General features: G+C 39.5%; 1 protein-coding gene across 1 annotated transcript in view; it reads right to left on the bottom strand.

Moving 5' to 3' along the window:
- Nucleotides 1-533: 533 nt before the first annotated feature.
- crispld2 (cysteine-rich secretory protein LCCL domain containing 2) overlaps nt 534-20,449 on the bottom strand; it is a 24,358-nt gene continuing 4,442 nt past the window's right edge. The window contains exons 3-15 of the mRNA XM_060871643.1: nt 19,409-19,527; nt 18,355-18,487; nt 12,430-12,545; nt 11,941-12,041; nt 10,651-10,821; nt 10,048-10,108; nt 9,892-9,958; nt 9,668-9,798; nt 8,567-8,610; nt 8,399-8,471; nt 6,750-6,825; nt 3,471-3,601; nt 534-2,361 (exon numbers count right to left, since the gene is read on the bottom strand). Of these exons, the coding sequence (XP_060727626.1) occupies nt 2,310-2,361; nt 3,471-3,601; nt 6,750-6,825; nt 8,399-8,471; nt 8,567-8,610; nt 9,668-9,798; nt 9,892-9,958; nt 10,048-10,108; nt 10,651-10,821; nt 11,941-12,041; nt 12,430-12,545; nt 18,355-18,487; nt 19,409-19,527 (1,275 nt within the window). The 3' untranslated portion in view covers nt 534-2,309. The remainder of the gene's footprint in view (nt 2,362-3,470; nt 3,602-6,749; nt 6,826-8,398; nt 8,472-8,566; nt 8,611-9,667; nt 9,799-9,891; nt 9,959-10,047; nt 10,109-10,650; nt 10,822-11,940; nt 12,042-12,429; nt 12,546-18,354; nt 18,488-19,408; nt 19,528-20,449) is intronic.

The following is a 20,449-nucleotide window of genomic DNA, read 5'->3' as shown; positions in this document are numbered from 1 at the left end:
TTTAGTACACCTGATTCAACGAATCGACTCAATAAAAGGGCATCCTTCAGTCAAAAATAAACAAGTCACATGATTCTTATGTAAACCTCAATATATATTAAGGTGAAATTATTCTTTTCATTCATTCATTCATCTTCTACCGCTTATCCGAACTACCTCGGGTCTCGGGGAGCCTGTGCCTATCTCAGGCATCATCGGGCATCAAGGCAGGATACACCCTGGACAGAGTGCCAATCCATCGCAGGCCACACACACACTCTCATTCACTCACGCAATCACACACTACGGACAATTTTCCAGAGATGCCAATCAACCTACCATGCATGTATTTGGACCGGGGGAGGAAACCGGAGTACCCAGAGGAAACCCCCGAGGCACGGGGAGAACATGCAAACTCCACACACACAAGGTGGAGGCGGGAATCGAACCCCCAACCCTGGAGGTGTGAGGCGAACGTGCTAACCACTGAGCCACCGTGCCCCGTGAAATTATTCTTGAACAAGTTTAATTAAAACAATATGGGATAATCAACCTAGGCTATCATTCAACTTTATTTTCAGTTTTGTGCAAAAATAGCATTCACTACCTGCAGTAGGTGCCAAGTGAAAAAACATCAATCAAATCCAAATCCAACACAAACCTTCATGAATAAAACGTCATAATAAAAATTACAGTTTCATTAAAATAAAGGATATATATATATACGGACAGAACTACAAATTTCCAACTATTTTGAATTTTTTAAAACATCATAAAGTAATAATAAAAAGATACAAAAGCATAAAAACGTACTTTCATAGAAAACATACCTTCGCATCCACAACTATTTAAAAAAAACAGTTATAAATCAAAATATTTACACAATTTTAAGAATCTGTACAAATCGTTTAAAAAAAAAAAAACGAAAGAAAACAAAACCCAGAAAACACGTAAGCTGTAGCAAAAGACTGAGGTAGCACACGAAGACGGACAGAAAGACAAACATTTAGATGAAGATTTTCAGCTCAGTCATTTATCAGTGGAGAAATGAACTGTGAAGAATGAATCAGTGAAGAACTGATTTTTATACATTATCCTAACTGAAAGTTTTTTGGATGAACATTTCGTGAACGTGAGCTTTTAGCGCTTAGAATTAAACGCGTTTGTTTTGTTTTTTTGAATACTTTAAAAACTTTAAACATTCCAACGAAAATAATTTTTTAAATGTTAACACAGTGTTGGTGGGAGTAAATTTACAATTTCGTATTCAAAATAGTTATTTTTCATGTCTTTATTCTTGATTCTTTTCAGGACTTTTAAGATGGAAAATGTTTTAATTTTGTTTAAGGAATAAAACACTTCAGGGCATGTGGATGGTCATTGCGGTGTGATGTGGCTTATTATCTCTCGCGGGTAATTATTAGCTTCTGTACAAGTCCCTGTTAATGAGCTGTTGCTATAGAAACGCTAAGATATTAGAATATTAACATGAGCGTATTCATACAGTATATCCTGTGATTTGCAGCTGCTGAAAATGAATCAACAATTTTTGACGAGTCAGAATGGAGGATTCGTTAGCTGGGATGTTACCGAGGCAAGAATCCGGCTCACGTGTGCTCGGTTTTCTTTTCTCCTCGGACTTCTGGATGGCTGCTTCATTGTTTTTACACCTTGGGTGAAACTTTTACGTTATTGATTCTGGAAAGCTTTAACACAAGCCTACAGGAAAGGTCTCTTTTATTTGGAGCGTTGCCTTTCCTCCTCCTTCCTTTCCCATTCCTACACAGAGAATCTGTCTACCCCACAGTTCACGAAGGTTCCTCTGGCCGATAGAACAAAGCTCACTGGTGCTTTTCCCCAGATGCTGAGCGCTGCTGCCTGCTCCCTTGCCACCCTGAACTATATAAACTGAACAGGATCCAAAATAAAATGCTAGAAAACAAGCTTGGAGTAAGAAAGTGCAGCAGAAAGAAAAAAAATCACAGAGAAAAGCTGTACAAAACAAAACGACGATTAAATACAGTGTGATCAATATATTTATATTCTTTAGTAAAAGATCAAAAAATGACTGAATATATATAAAGCCAGCACTGCTGGTAAACATCGTCCTGTCAGCCACCACGTACGTGTAAATAGTATAAAAATAAACGAGTAAGAAGACATCGGGAACGATCCAGGTAGAAGATGATGAGGAAGGAAGGTCTGATGGTGTTATGTGTCTCCTCGCTGTCAAACCGAGAGAGAGAGAATTCCACACAAATTTTTTTTCCTGATGAGTAGACTGTGTGTCCCTGGAAAAGTGACCGGGAGACGCTGTGTGTTGAGACGCATCACTCTCGCACGGTGAAGACGCGGAAGGAGCCGCCCTGTGACTGGGGTTTACTGGAAAAGAGACAGTTAACACTTAACGTAACCATGACAACAAACTAACCAGGCTAGCTAGTATCAGCTAATTATCGTATATCGTATAATTTTATTTTTTTATCATTTAAAAGTTTTTATAGGTGAGAATAAATATTTTTAGAATATGAAATCCATTATAAGTTTAATAGAAATAATATCTAGTGTGTTTAAATAGGGCGATGAATAAATGAATAAAAACAGGAGGAAAGTTATTTAAAAATATAATAATAATAATAATAATAATAATAATAATAATAATAATAATAATAATAATAATAATAATAATAATAGTGTTTTTATACAGTTTTAAAGAGAGTCTGTAATTTATTTTTTTGATTACATTTTAAAAAAATAGCACTTGGCCCAAATTATCGATTACTTATAAATTATTTACATTTAGTACGATTCTAAAAACAAAACAAGTACTAAAAACAATATATTAAATGTAAACAATATATTAAATAAAAATGTACAACTTTTATATATTAAAAAAAAATAAAAGCAGTGAGTTAATGACTTAGATTTTTTACACTAATCTGAACATTTAGTGAGTGTGTGTTAACAGTACAGTATTATTTCCTTTAAAGGTGTGTTATTATGTTGAAACTCTAACACTAGCGCATTGCTACTGGTGTTATGATCCTATTCGAACCACCTACTGTTTTTTTTAACTATTGTACTTGGCGTGATTGCTTTGTTATGAATTCATTAGCGCAGTGGCCTTCAGGCTGCAACGCATTGAAGAAAACGGGGATGAAAAACAAGGCTTCTGGTTTCAGATAATTATGTAATTATCTGGTGAGTCACAGCAGATGGAGCAGGTAACTGGAGAGCATGTGATTATGTTCTAGTTAATGACGCAGAGTTCACGCGAGTGGTGAGGAGCATCATGTGGTAAAAGGTTCCTCAGTTCCACGAGGTTGGAGTCAATTTCATCAATGCAGCATTAGTGAATTCCTCTGCTGGTGGAAGTATGTGTGTGTGGTCCTTCCACATGTTATTACTTTAAACCTGCTAGTGTGCCATGGACAAACGTGTGGTAAAATCTGAGAAGAAAAAAACGTGAGAAATGATTGAGGAGCTGGTACCTTTCAGACTGGACGCCGTTCTTCAGGCTGCCTGTGTAGCTGTTCTTCTTATCCATAGCCAAGATGTCCACATGTCCTCCTGAAGCTTTAAGCACACCAGCATGGAGAGCAGCCCGGCAGATACTAGAGGTCTGGACAGAAGACGAACAACTGATTATAAAGCTGTAGCCATTATTCAAACAAGGTCTGGGAGACGATGCCTAAAAAGAGTCGACTCAGAGTCGACTCAGAGTTAAATCTATACACTGATTTACATTTAAGCACAAACAACGGGCCTCGTTTAGCAGGCTGGATATAAACGGATTTATCTGTAATAAATTGATCGAAGCCAAATTCACATTCACAAATTCCTGAAGTTCAGAAAAAACATTCGTATCCTAACTGTGCTACTAATTCTTTGCATTTTCGGGTCAAACCATTTTCTTTCACTTCTTTCATATCTAATTAGTTTAAAAAAAGACTTGAAACCAAACAAACCAACAGTATATAGAATATATCCTCCGTATTTGTGCAACGGACACAAAAGCCCATATCCATAGACACTGGATGGCATTCCTGTGGCTCTGCCAGGCACAACTTGACCTTCTAGAAGCAAACAGATGAGCTCAGAGTGTGAGAACGCAGACAGATGACATCACATGACCATCCGATCGAGGTCGAGGGTAAAACTGGACCAATCCAGCACACACACTACTTATCTGGAGTCTAAAGGAACACTCATTCATCTGAACTCCTGCCTGGCCGAGCTGGTAAAAGCCGCTGGGTCCCAAAGCCCGCCCGTCTCTCTAACCATAAAGCAGTCTTGAAGATCTCCGAGTCATCGGGAAGCCTCATAAGAATGTTATTTATTAAATTGAGGATATAGAATATCATTTAAGGATCAAAAGAATCAGAACTGGCCCATTAGATACATCGGTGGAACGAAACTATACGTTAAACCTCAGAGCTTATTAAGTGTCTCAGATCAAACTTATCAGATTTAACAAATAAATAATGCTTTTTTTGAGGTGGAAATATTCTATTGTTTATAAATACAGTATTGTGTTTTTTTATATACATATATGTATGATAACATAAGGAAAAGCCTAGATAACTAGACATATCTAATCAGAATCATAAGCACAGTCAATGTAGGTTTTGGACAAATAAATAAATGGTGGTGAGATCAGAGTTCATGCTGATCCATTAGTTCCTCAGGAGCTCTCAGATGCTCTATTATAAACTGTCATAGACATGACATTATTTACATTGACATTATTTCCTGTCCAGTGTCACCTAAATGAGGATGAGGTTCACTTCTGAGTCTGGTTCCTCTCAAGGTTTCTTCCTCATATCATCTCAGGGAGGTTTTTCCACACCACCGTGAGTCACCTCAGGGTTGATCATTAGGGATAGATATACTGTATATAGTATGTTAAATTTTAAATTAATATTTTTAAATTCATTTTAAACTTTAAATGTATGTATTCGTTTATTTATTTTTATTCTTATTTTTTCTTATTATTATTATTATATATTTATTTCTTTTTTATCCTGTTTCTATCCTTCTGTAAAGCTGCTTTGAGACAACGTGAATTGTTAAAAGCGCAACACAAATAAATTGAATTTGAATTAAAGATGAATAAATGAATCTCTCCTTTGTGTCGATGGAAAGTACGGTTTTGAAATCGCAAAACATTTCAATGGAAACATTTTCCTCCGTCCAACATCTCTGCCCCAAAATCAGTTTTCTGCACAAGTACTGTGGTGCTTTTAAACGGAAAAAAGTGACCGGGTGGCTGAAGTGATTCACGATGAACCTGCATCCAAGACATATATATCATTTAAACATCACCTTCATGTCGAAGGAAACTGTAAAGTAGCTTCAGGCCACATAGGAGCGAGTTTCGTTTGAGTTCGAGTCTCAGGAGAGAGCTCTGATCCACGGCCAGCTGGACAGACCCGAGGCTTTGACAGAGGAATGCGATAAACACGCCAAAACACAGCAGAGAGTGTGTCCAAGTTCACTTCCAGTCAATGTGAGCGGCTCAGACAAACATAAGTCTATTAGAGGTTTATCCCTGTCAGACAACAAGGATCAGCATGTGAGAGGAGGACGAGGGACAGATGAGGGACAGACAAGGGAGAGACGAAGGTCAGATTAAGGTCAGACGAGGGACAGACGAGGTTCAGACGAGGGACAGACAGGAGACAGACGAGGGAGAGATGATGACGATCACCAGAGTACCTCGACCCTTTTACATTTCATTCATTCCATTTCATTTCACTCCATTCTCGAACTTCGTCTTTCTGATTTGATCTGATCTCTTTACACTATTCCTGAGGAAGCTCATGGAGGTGAACTGAGATCACACTGCATAAAAAAAGTCTGTTAAATATAAATGTCTGTAAAAAATTGTACGGGATGAATAAATAATTTTAGGATTATTTTGTCGACATTTTTACCAAAAAAAAATTTAATAAGTGTGATTATTTATTTGTTTATTTATTTTAATTTAATTAATTAATTAATTCAATTTATTTGTTTATTTTATTTATTCTATTTATTTAGCATCAATATGTCTTTCTTTGGTTTGTTTTTTTTTTTCAATTCTGCTAGAGTTAAATGAATAAAAATGTTAACATGGTAAAAATAATGAATATTTACCTGTGTAATAATCAACACACTAAATAAAATAAAATAAAAAATCATAAATAGATAAATGAAATACAGTGTAATAGAAAGATACGACAGAAAAATCTATACACAAATAAATGCAAGATCCAGGTTTTACAATTTAAAGCTTATTATATAATATGATCATCAAATTTGATGTCAATCATAAAAAATATTTGATCTAGAATATCATACGATCGACAGTTAAATGCAGCATCTGACGTGTTTATCGTGATCATATCTGAGTGTGATTAAAGATTAAATAACGAGCTCCAGCACCACATATGGTGAGGAATTGCAAGTGTATTAGCGGAGCGACTTGGCGCACAACATGGTGTGTGTTTCATCTCCGGCGGCTGGCCATGTCTCGGTGTGACTCTCAGGTCTTAAAGCCCTTAGAGTTAAAGCTCTTGACTGATGAATGAAATTCACTCAAAAAAATCACTGTGCTAAATGCTAAAAAATAAAATGATTTTCAACCTTTCTCTCAGAAAAACACATTTTTGTTCAAAAAGTTTTTAACTAGTGATTAAATCCCTAATAAAAAAAATAAATTACAAAAATTGAAATCAGACCAGCACTGAGAGGTGCTACGATTTAATAAAGAAAGAAAAACTACTCACGTCTGCGTAGATGCCGGAGCCGATCACCGGAGCCCAGTACGAGGGCTGATTCTTACAGCTAGCTGGGCACTTAACCCTGAATACAAAAAAGAAAGATAAAAATTAAAGTACAAGAACTTCAGGATAACTGAAGTAAGCTCGATTGAATGGAGAAAATTCATTCATTCATTTTCTACCGCTTATCCGAACTACCTCGGGTCACGGGGAGCCTGTGCCTGTGCCTGATCTCAGGCGTCATCGGGCATCAAGGCAGGATACACCCTGGACGGAGTGCCAACCCATCGCAGGGCACACACACACTCTCATGAGATGCCAATCAAATTACCATGCATGTCTTTGGACCGGGGGAGGAAACCGGAGTACCCGGAGGAAACCCCTGAGGCACGGGGAGAACATGCAAACTCCACACACACAAGGCGGAGGCGGGAATCGAACCCACAACCCTGGAGGTGTGAGGCGAACGTGCTAACCACTAAGCCACCGTGCCCCATGGAGAAAATTATTTAATTAATAAATAAATTGTACAAAGCGCTGACACTGGAGACTCCTTCCATCAATGTTAAAAACAAAAACATATTCCTACTTACAGAAAATGTCCCATTACCCATCAAAATACAAACCAGCTGTTACTATAGAAAAAATAATAAGCACAATAATAATGGATAAACCTCCTGACCAACCAGAATCCAGAAGACTGCAATGAGTTTGTTGGTGTTTAACCTTCCTATTTTCCTCGGGTCTATCTGACCCAGCTGGAAGGTTTAATGAAAGTTTAATGTGTCATAACTTGGGTTTTCTTCCACATATTTGCCTGAAAGTTACCAGGATTGTTCCAAATTATAAACTTTGCAAGTAAAATTAATTTTGTCTATTTTCGTCGAACTACGTGTTCGGACCAATATATACTTTGTGTTTTGGATCCTCCAGGGTCAGTTGGACCCGGCCACATTTAGTGGGGCAATAGGTCACACTTTTGCCCTTTTCAGCGCAATGAACATACATACAGACACAAAAATGCACACATCAAATGTCCACTAACACACGCACCCAAAACACACACTCGCACATCACACACACACACACACACATGCACACACACAAATTGGGCATTGCATTTCATTAGGCCTCCAAAAAAAAAAAGCCAAACATTTGTAAATATTTCACACTTTTGATATGCCTTTGCCTAGCAGAGGGCAAAATATGATCTACCGAAATGATGCTACACACACACACACACACACACACACACACACAACAACCTTTGTGCCTCTATAGTGAAAATAATTCAAAATTTCTGTTTTTTTTTTTTACTAAAAAATGAGCCATTTTTGTATATAAATAAGGTTTATTATACCAAATATTAATGTTTTTTTTGCAAAATATATGTTAATATTTTGGAAACAAGTTAGACTAAAAAGGTGAAAAAAAAAATCATATATATAGTTAATTTTTTATAAGCAGTCAAAACAGACAAGGTCAAGTTGACTCAGCGCTCCTAATTTGCATAGGAGGAAAATAGGAGGGTTAATTGGACTCACACTTCCGGAAGCTTCCTTATTACTTATAAAACATGTTCACACTTCTAGGAAACAAATCCAAGGCAATCTAAAAGACTTTTTTATACAAACAGCAGAACGGAGTTGTGTTACCTCGGGCAGGTGGTGTGCTGGTTGCTGAAGGGGCAAATATCAGCCGCTCTGGTGTAGCAGTCAATGGATCTTACTGTAAAGTCACATAAACAGCGCTCACGTTACATCTCTGACTGCAGAATAAAACATCACGTTGAAACGAAGAGGAGATGAAGTCTGTTCACTTACTTTCCACTTTGGCTACCAGAAAAGCATTGGCGGTTTTATATTTACTGTGAAGAGAGAAGATGAAGCTGATTATTTCAGTGCAAAATGTTATAGTAAGCAATAAAAACACTCAGTGTCGTGCTGATGCGGGAAAATAATCGAACACCCGTCGGGTGAAATGAAGCGTTTTACTGTATAAATCATCATACTATATTAAATCGTATAATAACAAAATTAAATAGTTTTTTATCCGTTTACAGTTTAATTTAATTCTGTGATATTTTCAAGAAACTCTGCTTCTTTTTTTTAATTTCTTCGAATTCTGTTATTTAAAACATAATTTAAAATTGATAGCATTTGCCTTTTTTTTGTTCTTTTCGAATAATATCCATCAATTAATATCCACCAATTAACTGTACAACGTATACTTATATAAATATTATATTATTATTTATAGATAAATAAATAATAATCTTAACTTTAACTCAAAGCGCATGACAAATTGTATGAAATCGAAGTACAAGTGAAAGAGCAAGTGAAAGAACTATTTATTTTTATTTTCTTTATGTGTTAAAGGTGCGGTGCACGATGTTTAAAAGCCAATGTTGACATTTGAAATCACCAAAACAAACACGCCCCTAATCCAAATGGGTGTCACCCCTGTTTTGATACGTAACCCAGGCAACTAATATGGCAGAAGCTGCTGGGGCAGCTGGCCGAGGGTATATTTTTATCAATAAATGAACACAATGAGTAATACTTTGGTAATACAGATGTGTTTTTGTAGTACTGTGTGTTGTACCGTGAAAGGTTTAGCTCCATTTCACGCTGAAGACGTTCAGTTCTCTCCAGAGCTGGAAAGCTGATCCTATATCAACACGGGTCCTACTTCTTGCCTTATCGTAAACCTTTTTTCTCTTTTCGTTTTTATCCTCCATGTCAATGTTAAAACCGCTTTCTGCTAATGTCACACATGCCCACTGAACACACTCTCCGCTGCATATTCACAAGACACGCCCCTTTCTGCTCATTGGCTACACTCTTGTTTTGTTTGTCGGCCCGACTCCTTTTCTGAAGCATTTCTTAAACAACGTTCACCCCAACTTTAATAGTTGTATGTACCTGAAAGACTCAACTCCGTTCTTTGTGGCTTTAACGAAAAAGGGGAAACTGTTTTTCCTCGCCACTTCCACCAGGCCTCCGTTATTATCGATGACTCCGTAATGGATGGCAGCACGGCAGATACTTGATTGCTGGAAGAATCAGAAAGGGAAAAAAAATAACTGTAGAAAAAAACACAAGCAAAAAATGAGAAATCTTTGTCGTGAAGGACCTGAGAGACGTACCACGTCGTAGTAGAGCGTGCCCCAGACTTTAGCGTTGCTGTATAAGCAGTTAGCAGGGCAGTTATACCTACAGGAAGAGCACACGGGGTTGAATTAAAGTTTTATTTACGCGGCTCTGATTATTAAAAATGTTTGTGGTGAGATGGTCTAACTCACCTGTTACAGGTTACACCTTTGCACTTGTCCCTCATCTTCGTCTCACACTTGATGTTTTGAGCTACGGCGTGAAAAAATAATATGTATAGACAAGACAAGACAAGACAAGACAAGCAATAGCCCTCAGGAGTCACATGATTAATATAAAAATCGAATACAGTATTACTAAAGAAAACTTCATGCTTTTTTTATCTGTTTAAAGTTACTGAACATCCGGACGTTACTGCAGCTGCTGTATAATTTGCTGTTTCATCTTTTTTCCTCTATTTCCAAGTTAATAAGGCAAAGAAACTCGGCTTTTTACGCTTTCTAAAAACTTACAGCTTTAACTTTGACTTTTACAAAAGCCCTGAAACTGGAGACTCCTTCCACAAACCTTACATAAACATCACCTGACAGAAAGCTTATTTGTATCTTGTCTATACAGGTGTCTGTGAATGAGCGGTTACTATAGAAACGATGAGACGAAAGCGTCGATCTAAACCCTGTGATTAGAATTAAAGACGTCGCAATAGAGATTTAACAACCACATTTAAAATCCACGCCACTGTGGTGTAATTGTGATGATTTATACATGTGTAGAAATGAACAAACAGATCTTACTCAGGAAGTTGGTACGAGTGGTGTGAGGCGGAGTGGGTTTTTTGGGTGGAGAAGGTTTGGGTTTGGGTTTGGGTTTGGGTTTAGGCCTGACCACAGGGATCTCTGCCTGCACAGGAACCTGAGGCTTCTCCACTTCATTCATGTCTGGAGTCTCAGGACGTTGAGGAGCTCCTGGAAGAAGAAGTTCATTTAGAAACACAAAGTAAGAATAAGTGATGTAGGTAAGTAGATTAAGGTGCTTTCATGTTCATCATCATAAACATCATCGTTCTACAAGCAGCTCAAATTCCCTCCAAATAAACAGCAAAGTCAATCAACGTCCTCAGCATCACAGTCACACCCACGTTTATTTATTCTCCATTACTGATAATGATCAATCCAGTCTACAGAGCAAGCTAGGCTAGGTAGTTAGCTTAAACTAGCTAGGACTGGTGAGAACGTTGTTATGGTAACAGCTATTTATTGATTTATTGGAGCTGATTTATTAGTCTATGGTTTGATTTCATGTCATTTTTTTGTCAGTATCATTTCCTTTTTAAGTTGTCAATCAAACCGATAGAGGAGGAGGGAGAGGACGAGGAAGCACATAATATTTCTCTATAAATGTATTAAAGTCAATCATGGGAAGGATCCGTCTTACCCAGAGTTCACTTCACTGTGACGCAGCAACAAGTTTTTTGGATGATTAAGAGTGACAGAAGATGAAATTTAACTGGGCGGGACAACCGATGCAAGAATATTTAAATCATCATTTTGTGATGTTCAGTCTGTGTTGAAGTGCTGGAAACACTTTTTGGGGTAAAAAATAAAACTTTATTGCTAACCTAAGGGGCTTAGTGGTTAGCACATTCACCTCACACCTCCAGGGTTGGGGGTTCGATTCCTGCCTCCACCTTGTGTGTGTGGAGTTTGCATGTTCTCCCGTGCCTCGGGGGTTTCCTCCGGGTACTCCGGTTTCCTCCCCCGGTCCAAAGACATGCATGGTAGGTTGATTGGCATCTCTGGAAAATTGTCTGTAGTGTGTGATTGCGTGAGTGAATGAGAGTGTGTGTGTGTGCCCTGAGATGGGTTGGCACTCCGTCCAGGGTGTATCCTGCCTTGATGCCCGATGACGCCTGAGATAGGCACAGGCTCCCCGTGACCCGAGGTAGTTCGGATAAGCGGTAGAAGATGAGTGAATGAATGAGTGAATGCTAACCTAAGGAGTAAGTGCTCCCAATTTTCGTCAAGTACCCAACATTAGGATCAATTCTGGACCATTTTGACTGTCAGATAAATACAAAAACTTACCCTTGTAGCACAAATTGTCCTTGCAGACTCCACCATAGCTGGGAGGACACTGAGAACATGAACGTCCATGCTGGTAAGGCGCCTCCCCGATCCAGTTTCCCCTGAAGGAGACCGCACAGCCGGGTCAGAACCGATCAAGGAGCGACTCTCTAACCTACAGGCTTGACTGTGAATTCTTTGCTTTAATGTTCTCTGCACATCGTTAGAGTCAGATTCTAACACCATCCAAACAGCAGCAAGCGTTTAAATTATTTGGAAAAATCTGGAAATAATCAGCTTGAATAACATTATTCATGTCCTAACTCGAGTCCTGTTTTCCGCTAGACGGAACATTGTAATTAAGAATCTTCCACCTACGAGGTCTGTCTGTCTGTCTGTCTGTCTGTCTGTCTAAAGATCCCAGGATTAGGCGTTCGATTATATTTAATTTATGTTAAATGGACAGATGAAATGTCGGTAGAAAAAAGTTAGAAGGTACATGTAACTTACTTTGGCGAGTAGTTGCACACGAGGTAGACGGCGTTCTGCCACGTCTCCCCCCACACGTTCATGCTTGGACACACGTGGACAGCACAACCGACGCGGTTGGTGGTGGCCCAGACGATCTGCAAACAACCAGAGACGTCCATGAACACAATGGTCTACACAAAAATGCTAGCGTGGCAGGCATGGGCATTGTGCTGCCAATCTGAGGGCTTCCTGATATTTTTCTACAGTTTCCTGGATTTCCTGGAGATATCAAGCCTGCTTTTTCCAAACTCTAGAGTAAGATTTATGGAACCTAAAACAGATCTAAAGTACACAATTCATTGTGTTAACTGCGTAGAGCTGAAAGCACTATCGTAACATTCTGTAATTCGTTGTTCAGAGATACAGCGGTGTGAAAATCCATGAGAACCTGGAGCCAGAACACACTGCAGTGCTTCAGCTCCGTCCTTTGGCTCAGTTAAGCATCTAAAACCAAACATCACCCAGTAATTGATTCACTTCCTCCAGTGAGTCGATTCAGAGTCAAATGGCTTCCTCGAAAGGATTCACTTAAAAGTTAGGAAGCATTTCCTAATTTAAATACTCATGAATATTCATAAACGCTAGTATTTTTAATCGTGGTAATGGCATAGAAATGATCCAAGCTCATTCTGTTTTTATTAAACAATGTATTATTATTATACTGCGTATTATTATTATTATTAAAGCTCTTTTTAAATGTTTATGTTTTAACTCTGTTCGGTTCCATAATCCAGTGAATATATTTGCTACTTTCCTTATACAATACAGTATTATAATTATGTTACCTGAGACAGGTGTCCTCAGATATTAAGCAGTGTTCTGAAGAAATATTGCAGGAAACTTATAATAGATGCATAAAAATATATTAAAGGGTGCCAATACTTCTGCAGGACAGAGTTTATGCCCAGAGCTACGTATATGAAAAGTGTATATAATAAATATATGAATTGCAAACATTAACCTATGCATAAGCTGGAAGGGAAATTGTGTAAATGAATGATTTTATCTGTCATGTTTAGTGGTTATCTCTCAGTCAAGGTGCAGAAGGACAAAGTCTCTAGACTTTAGTGTCTCTGTTTCCCCGTCCAGTCCAGTGTGTCCAGATTAATGGGTCCACAGGGGGCTCTTAAGAAAGACTGCTCCTTTCATTCAGAGCGGAAAGAGATGCACGTGAAGTGTGACCGGCATCCGCTTCCTGTGCGCTCGCACAATCTTTTTCATCCTCCGTACAAATAAAGAAACCTGAATCTTAAACTCTGGGTCTTTTTCCTGCTGAACGCATGCAGCATTGAGTTCATCCAGTGCAGCCGCACGGCGTGAGCCAGGACTGTTTTACTTGTAAATGAACAGAGTTTCTGACTCAGCGCTTTCTTTCTCATGTACAGTTCAAACTACACAGTGGGTTTGTGTGCAGGCCAACAGAGCAGCGAGAGAGAGAGAGAGAGAGAGAGAGAGAGAGAGAGAGAGAGAAAGAGAGAAAGTGGGGGAGAGAGAGAGAGAGAGAGAGAGAGAGAGAGAGAGAGGGAGAGAGAGAGCGAGCAAGAGAAAGAGAGAACACAGAGAGAGAGAGAGAGAAAGAGAGAGAGAGGGAGAGGGAGAGACAAAGTTTCTCTCCAGTTCTGTTTTACTACTTCCTGTACCAGAGCCAAGTCATGTTATTTTTTTTTGCTCAAATATGCAGAAAAGTATTAGCACCCCTAAGAAACTTACATAAAAAATTTTACTTAAAATCTCACAAGAGCTTTACAGGCAAAAAAAAAAAAAAAAGAAAAAAAGAAAAAAGGACTGAATAAAAGCAAAAGCCACAAATAAACCAGAAATACGACGGAGGATTAATGATGTTTAGGGCTCTTTTGTGGCTCTTGTGAAGCTTGATGGCATCATGAATAACATCTAAATGCTGACTATGAGGATATGGTAACCCCCAAATCTGGTTGCCTCTGCCAAAAGGTTACAATTGAACCCCAGATGGAGCTTTCAGCAAGATGCTGACAAACACCCAGATCAGGAGAGAAACGGATGGATGTTTTGCGAAGGTGGTTTAAATCTCAGAACAGTCTCTAAACCTGCAACGTTACAATGAAGGACTCTGAGGTCAACAAACTCTGCCAATTACAGACACATCGTTTCCGTTCCCTGTATTCAGTCTCAGTTGGATTCTGTACTTATAGGATATTTACACGTATGCATAGAATTCGCTCTGATATTAGCATCTGATTCCATGTGACGTAATCTTAGCATAAATTTCGCGATAATGAACGAACAAAGGTGAGTAAGGTGAGGCTAGGTTAGTAAAAAAAAAGCTTCTTAGACAGTCGTTTGAGGAATGCTGATGAAATGAAAGAAATTAAACATCTTTACTAACAATTTTCCGTATCGAAAACAAAAACGAATGGAAACGCAACATTGCTGATCCACGCTGAACCATCCACGTAGCTAGCTAATTCATTAAGTTAAAAGTTCTCGTGGCCACTAGGTAAGCAAAGTTCTATAAAATGTACTGATTGATTAGTATAGAATACTTCAGTATTTCAGCATCAAATACACAGCGCTCCTGTATGCTCAAGCTAATAATTCCATATCCAGCCATTAGTTTGAATAAGGGGTGCCAAAACATTTGGAGTCGAGTTACACGCTGGTAAAACCACAAAACTGAACAGTAGCTGTATCAGAAGGTGAGAAGAAGAGAACACTCATCTCTCACTCACTCATTTTCTACCGCTTATCCTACCTCGGGTCACGGGGAGCCTGTGCCCATCTCAGGCGTCATCGGGCATCAAGGCAGGATACACCCTGGACGGAGTGCCAACCCATCACAGGGCACACACACACACACACACACTCTCATTCACTCACGCAATCACACACTACGGACAATTTTCCAGAGATGCCAATCAACCTACCATGCATGTCTTTGGACCAGGGGAGGAAACCGGAGTACCCGGAGGAAACCCCCGAGGCACGGGGAGAACATGCAAACTCTACACACACAAGGTGGAGGTGGGAATCGAACCCCCAACCCTGGAGGTGTGAGGCGAACATGATAACCACTAAGCCACCGTGCCCCCCCAAGAAGAGAACAGCTCAGTTAATTTTAAAAATCTTCAAAAGATTTCGGGTCAAATAAGAAAGCGCTGCAGGAGTCGGAGAACAGCTTCCAGATGGTTGTGACCTGGTTTCAGCAGGAGACTGTTTTTACAAATCCATCCCAGCTGCTAAGTAAAGTCTGTGAGGATATAGTGCCAGTGATCATGTCTTTCTGCAGAGTTGGTTGGTCCTCGTCTACATGGTTACCATGGAGTCGAGGAGGACTTTTTTGTGGATCTCCAAAACTCCACACCAACTGTGTATGCTGCATGCTGTTCTGCCATTACTCGTGCTAATCCTCATCACAATTATAAAGAGATATAAAATTAACATGCCACACAACACGATCTTGTCCATGATTACACTATAATGATGGTGTGAAAGATATTTTATGGTTTATGGATTATGGGCAGGATTAACCAATCAGCATCAAGCGGTTTTTATCCAGTCCCATTTCTGTTTCTGCTTTGTGTTAACTAGAACAGGATTTATTAAACACGAACAGTACTGGGAGAATATTACTCTAAGGATTTTACTGGAGAATGTATCTAGAGGAATTTTAACAGAAAGGATTTTACTGAATTAATGATGCAGGAAGGACATCAATAGAGGGACGTTATAGGAAAGATGTTTTTTTAGGTATGTTACCAGGGGAATACTGCAAGGGGGTGTTACAGGAGGGGTGTTACAGGAGGGAGGTGGTTACAGGAGGGAGGTTACAGGAGGATGGTTACAGGAGGACAGTGGTTACAGGATGGAGGTTACAGGAGGATGGTGGTTACAGGATGGAGGTTACAGGAGGGGTGTTACAGGAGGAGGGTGGTTACAGATGGGAGGTTACAGGAGGGAGGTTACAGGAGGGAGGTTACAGGAGGATGGTGGTTACAGATGGGAGGTTACAGGAGGGAGGTTACAGGAGGGAGGTTACAGCAGGGGTGTTACAGGAGGAAGACTACAAGAGGATGGTGGTTACAGGAGGAAGGTTACAGAGGGAGATTAGAGGAGGAAGGTTACAGGAGGGGTGTTACAGGAGGATGGTGGTTACAGGAGGGAGGATACAGGAGGGAAGTTACAAGAGGGGTGTTACAGGAGGGGTGTTACAGGAGGGAGGTTACAGGAGAGGTGTTACAGGAGGATGGTGGTTACAGGAGGGAGGTTACAGGAGGGAAGTTACAGGAGGGGTGTTACAGGAGGGAGGTTACCAGAGGGAGGTTACAGGAGGGAGGTTACAGGAGGGGTGTTACAGGAGGGAGGTTACCAGAGGGAGGTTACAGGAGGGAGGTTACAGGAGGGGTGTTACAGGAGGGAGGTTACCAGAGGGAGGTTACAGGAGGGAGGTTACAGGAGGGGTGTTACAGGAGGGGTGTTACAGGAGGGAGGTTACCAGAGGGAGGTTACAGGAGGGAGGTTACAGGAGGGGTGTTACAGGAGGGAAGTTACAGGAGGGGTGTTACAGGAGGGAAGTTACAGGAGGGGTGTTACAGGAGGATGGTGGTTACAGGAGGGGTGTTACAGGCTCCTGAGTGTCGTAATCAGAGATTTCGATCTTAATGATGCCAAGAAAGTAAAATTGGGAGGAGTAGCATTCACATTCTTCCCTGTCAATCAACACTAGCCAGTCATTGAGCTGTGAGCTGCAGACAGAAATGGAGATAATTAAAAGTAATTAAAGGATAAATGCAGGAATAACATCACATTTATCAGTTTAATTGTGATTATCAATTTAATTATGTGACGATGCCTCACGTACACATCCTCACAACTGAACACACTTAAATGAGCTCTTGCTGCGGTTTAATGTGTAATTTGACACAAACACTACAATTCTCAAACATTATTCTGTCTTCAGTCCTCTGTTGAATGATGACTCATTTTCCAGGCAGGATTAATGTTTTATTTTTATTTAATCAGGAAATAAAAATGAGAGCGTACATTCGCTGCTCTAAGATTTCAGTCACATCTTGGTACCAAATCATGGAATATTATTTTCAAAAAAACAAAATGTATTATTTTTGTTTAATGCTATACTGTATATATATATATATATATATATATATATATATATATATATATATATATATCAGTAACTCTGCAGGGTTCTTGCACAAAGGTTCTTGCCTTCTTGCCTTACTGCAAATATTACTTTACAGAAAACTGAACATAAAAAGTCTGCAAGTTTTGCATACACTCGACATTTTTAACAAACCCCTGTTAAAGCAATGCTTTATTCAGTTTTTCACAATTAATCAGCTGCATTTGTGGCTTTTTTAAAAAAAAATGATTTTTTATTTTAATTTTTTGGTCACAGCTGAACTCTTGAAATTGAAAAAAGTTCAGTGTTGAGTGACGTTAAGCACTTTTTCCTGACCTGACTGTTCAAGTCACGAGTTAAACAAGAACAAAAATCATGGAGGACAAAGTGCCAAAGTCCTGTTAATGAGTGAATCTCAGAAGATTTATGACATGTTGGATAGAAACAAATCTCTCTGCCAAAGTTCCAGTTCAACCAAAAAATAATGTTGTGAACTTTAATTGCGGTTCCATAGAGTCAAAGCCAAAGCAAAAAACAAAACAACGTCTTCATCAGCGCATCTGTAATTACTGAGAAATCTAATCTAATCATTGCATATCCTTAGGTTAGTTAGAGGATACTAGCTAGTACTAGCAAGAATGTTGAAGTATGAGCATGGTGTTAGCTGGATGCCTGTGAGTGAGTCTCTCTTTCTGCAACTGTAACAAAGCTGAAATCTAATGCACTTCTCTATTAAAGTGTAAATTACGGACCTTAAAGAAACCCTGTGTTTATAATCTCCTTACCTGCGTGTAGTGAGTACACATGGGTCCAGAGCAGCGTTCGGGGCACCAGGGGTTGCACTCGTGTGGGTATGGAAACGTGTAGTCCTTCACCTCATCGTACCAGGCCTGGACGTGGTAAGCGGGGGAACGGTACCTGAAGTACAGGACAGAGAATCAGTCAAGAACCTTGTGGAGAACCCTGTTGAGACCCTAACCCACTTTCTCCTGCAGAAGACTAATGCATCACACAGATCCTCTATCTGTGACTCCAAAGTAAATAGAGCTCGTTCCCCTGAAGAGTCATTCATCTGCACACTCTGTAAACATTACTTTATACGGCACTGAGGAGTCATGAGGGAGAGGAGGGAAAAAAATAGCCCTTTCTGCTGGCATCAGAAGAGACAAAAAAGTTAAAGGGGATGACAGTAGAGTTGAGGAAGGGCGTAGAGAGAGAGAGAGAGAGAGAGAGAGAGAGAGAGAAAGAGAGAGAGAGAGGTATATTCTTCTCTTTCTCTTTCTTTCTCTCTCTCTCTCTCTCTCTCTCTCTCTCTCTCTCTCTCTCTCTCTCTCTCTCTGATAATAAGACAAAAACCCATGATTATTAATGTTAAAGGGAAACGACAAAGCGTAAACCGTAACTCTGCTGTTCTGATGATGTCACGCTTTATATCAGACTCTTACAAAGTGCTGACGCTGGAGATCCTTCAATAAATGTTAAACAAATGTCTCCTCGTCGATTAGAGACGTCAAACATACACGTCCCTGAGAATAAGCTGTTACTACAGGAACAATAACATATCAGAAAGAGCACGTTCTTTATAAATAAACCTGTGGTTTGCAGCCGCGCTGCTATCAGATAATTAAACACCTTCTGTCCAATCAGAATCCAGAATTCATCAGCTGGTGGGTATTAATACAAATCTATTTTTTGCTGTATTTTGTCACAGTGGAGTTAAATAGCAGTGAAGTGAATCACTCTCTTGCAAAATGGTTGTATTATATGGTGTGTGTGTGTGTGTGTGTGTGTGAGTGTGTGTGTGTGTGTGAGTGTGTGTGAGTGTGTGTGTGTACAGACCTGCCCCAGTGCACTGCCAGATTTTGTCCAATAGACATAAGCAGGTCATGGGGTCCGTGATCCCACTGACACTGTTCAGCCCAGTGTGTAGCAGAACGCTCCAGTTCATTATCCCATATCTACAAACACACACACACACACACACACACACACACACACACACACACACACACACACACACAAATGACATATAAAATGGAACATCAAGTAAATATAACTAGACATAAAAGTAAAATAAATAAAAATGATCAGTTCATGAATGATGCAAAAAATTCTGTTAAAACAAACAAAACGGATTTTCGGATCCACTGCTGAAGTTATTCTTTTTGTCAACCTACACTACACTTGCATACACTCGACTTTTTGAACAAATAATTGATTTCGTTCTGCCGCTTCACTCCATAATGTGAAGGGAAATTGAGCCGAAAAGAGAAAACACACAACCAGACTACATCTAGCAAAGACATCAGAGTCTGGATCTGCTCCACTGTAAACACTCTGCAATTGGGGATAAATGAAACACATTTCTCTGGCTTATTTCTCCACCTGAGAAGGATGGGAGGAGGTTTCCATCTCTTCCATGGATACACACACATACACACACAGTGGAAGAAGTCTCATACACATTTGTTCATCTGAGGAAGGTTGTGCAGAACTCAGTAAATTTCCAATGTGGTGTAAAACACACACACACACACACACACACACACACACACACACACACACACACACACACACACACACACACACTATTACCCCTGTCCTGTCTGGTCTCCAGGTGTTGGTTCACTCCATACAGTTATTCACCAAAACCTGGCAAAAACCTGGGCTTGCTGAATTAAGCACTTAAGCACACTTGTTAAGAAATGCCTTTATTTTATTCCTTTATCTATATACAGTCATTTTCATTAATAAAACAATATTTGTTCAAAATGTCTTATTTAAATTTGACTAACAATCAGAGTATTAAAATAGTGCTTGGACCCCTACTGATCGCTGCTCTAGGCAGCGATCAGTAGGGGTCCAAGCACTAATCAGCAA

Source organism: Tachysurus vachellii, chromosome 1, assembly GCF_030014155.1.
Source record: "Tachysurus vachellii isolate PV-2020 chromosome 1, HZAU_Pvac_v1, whole genome shotgun sequence".
Lineage (NCBI taxonomy): Eukaryota > Metazoa > Chordata > Actinopteri > Siluriformes > Bagridae > Tachysurus > Tachysurus vachellii.
Note: the sequence above shows the minus strand (reverse complement) of the source record. Positions and strands in the feature narration are given on the sequence as shown.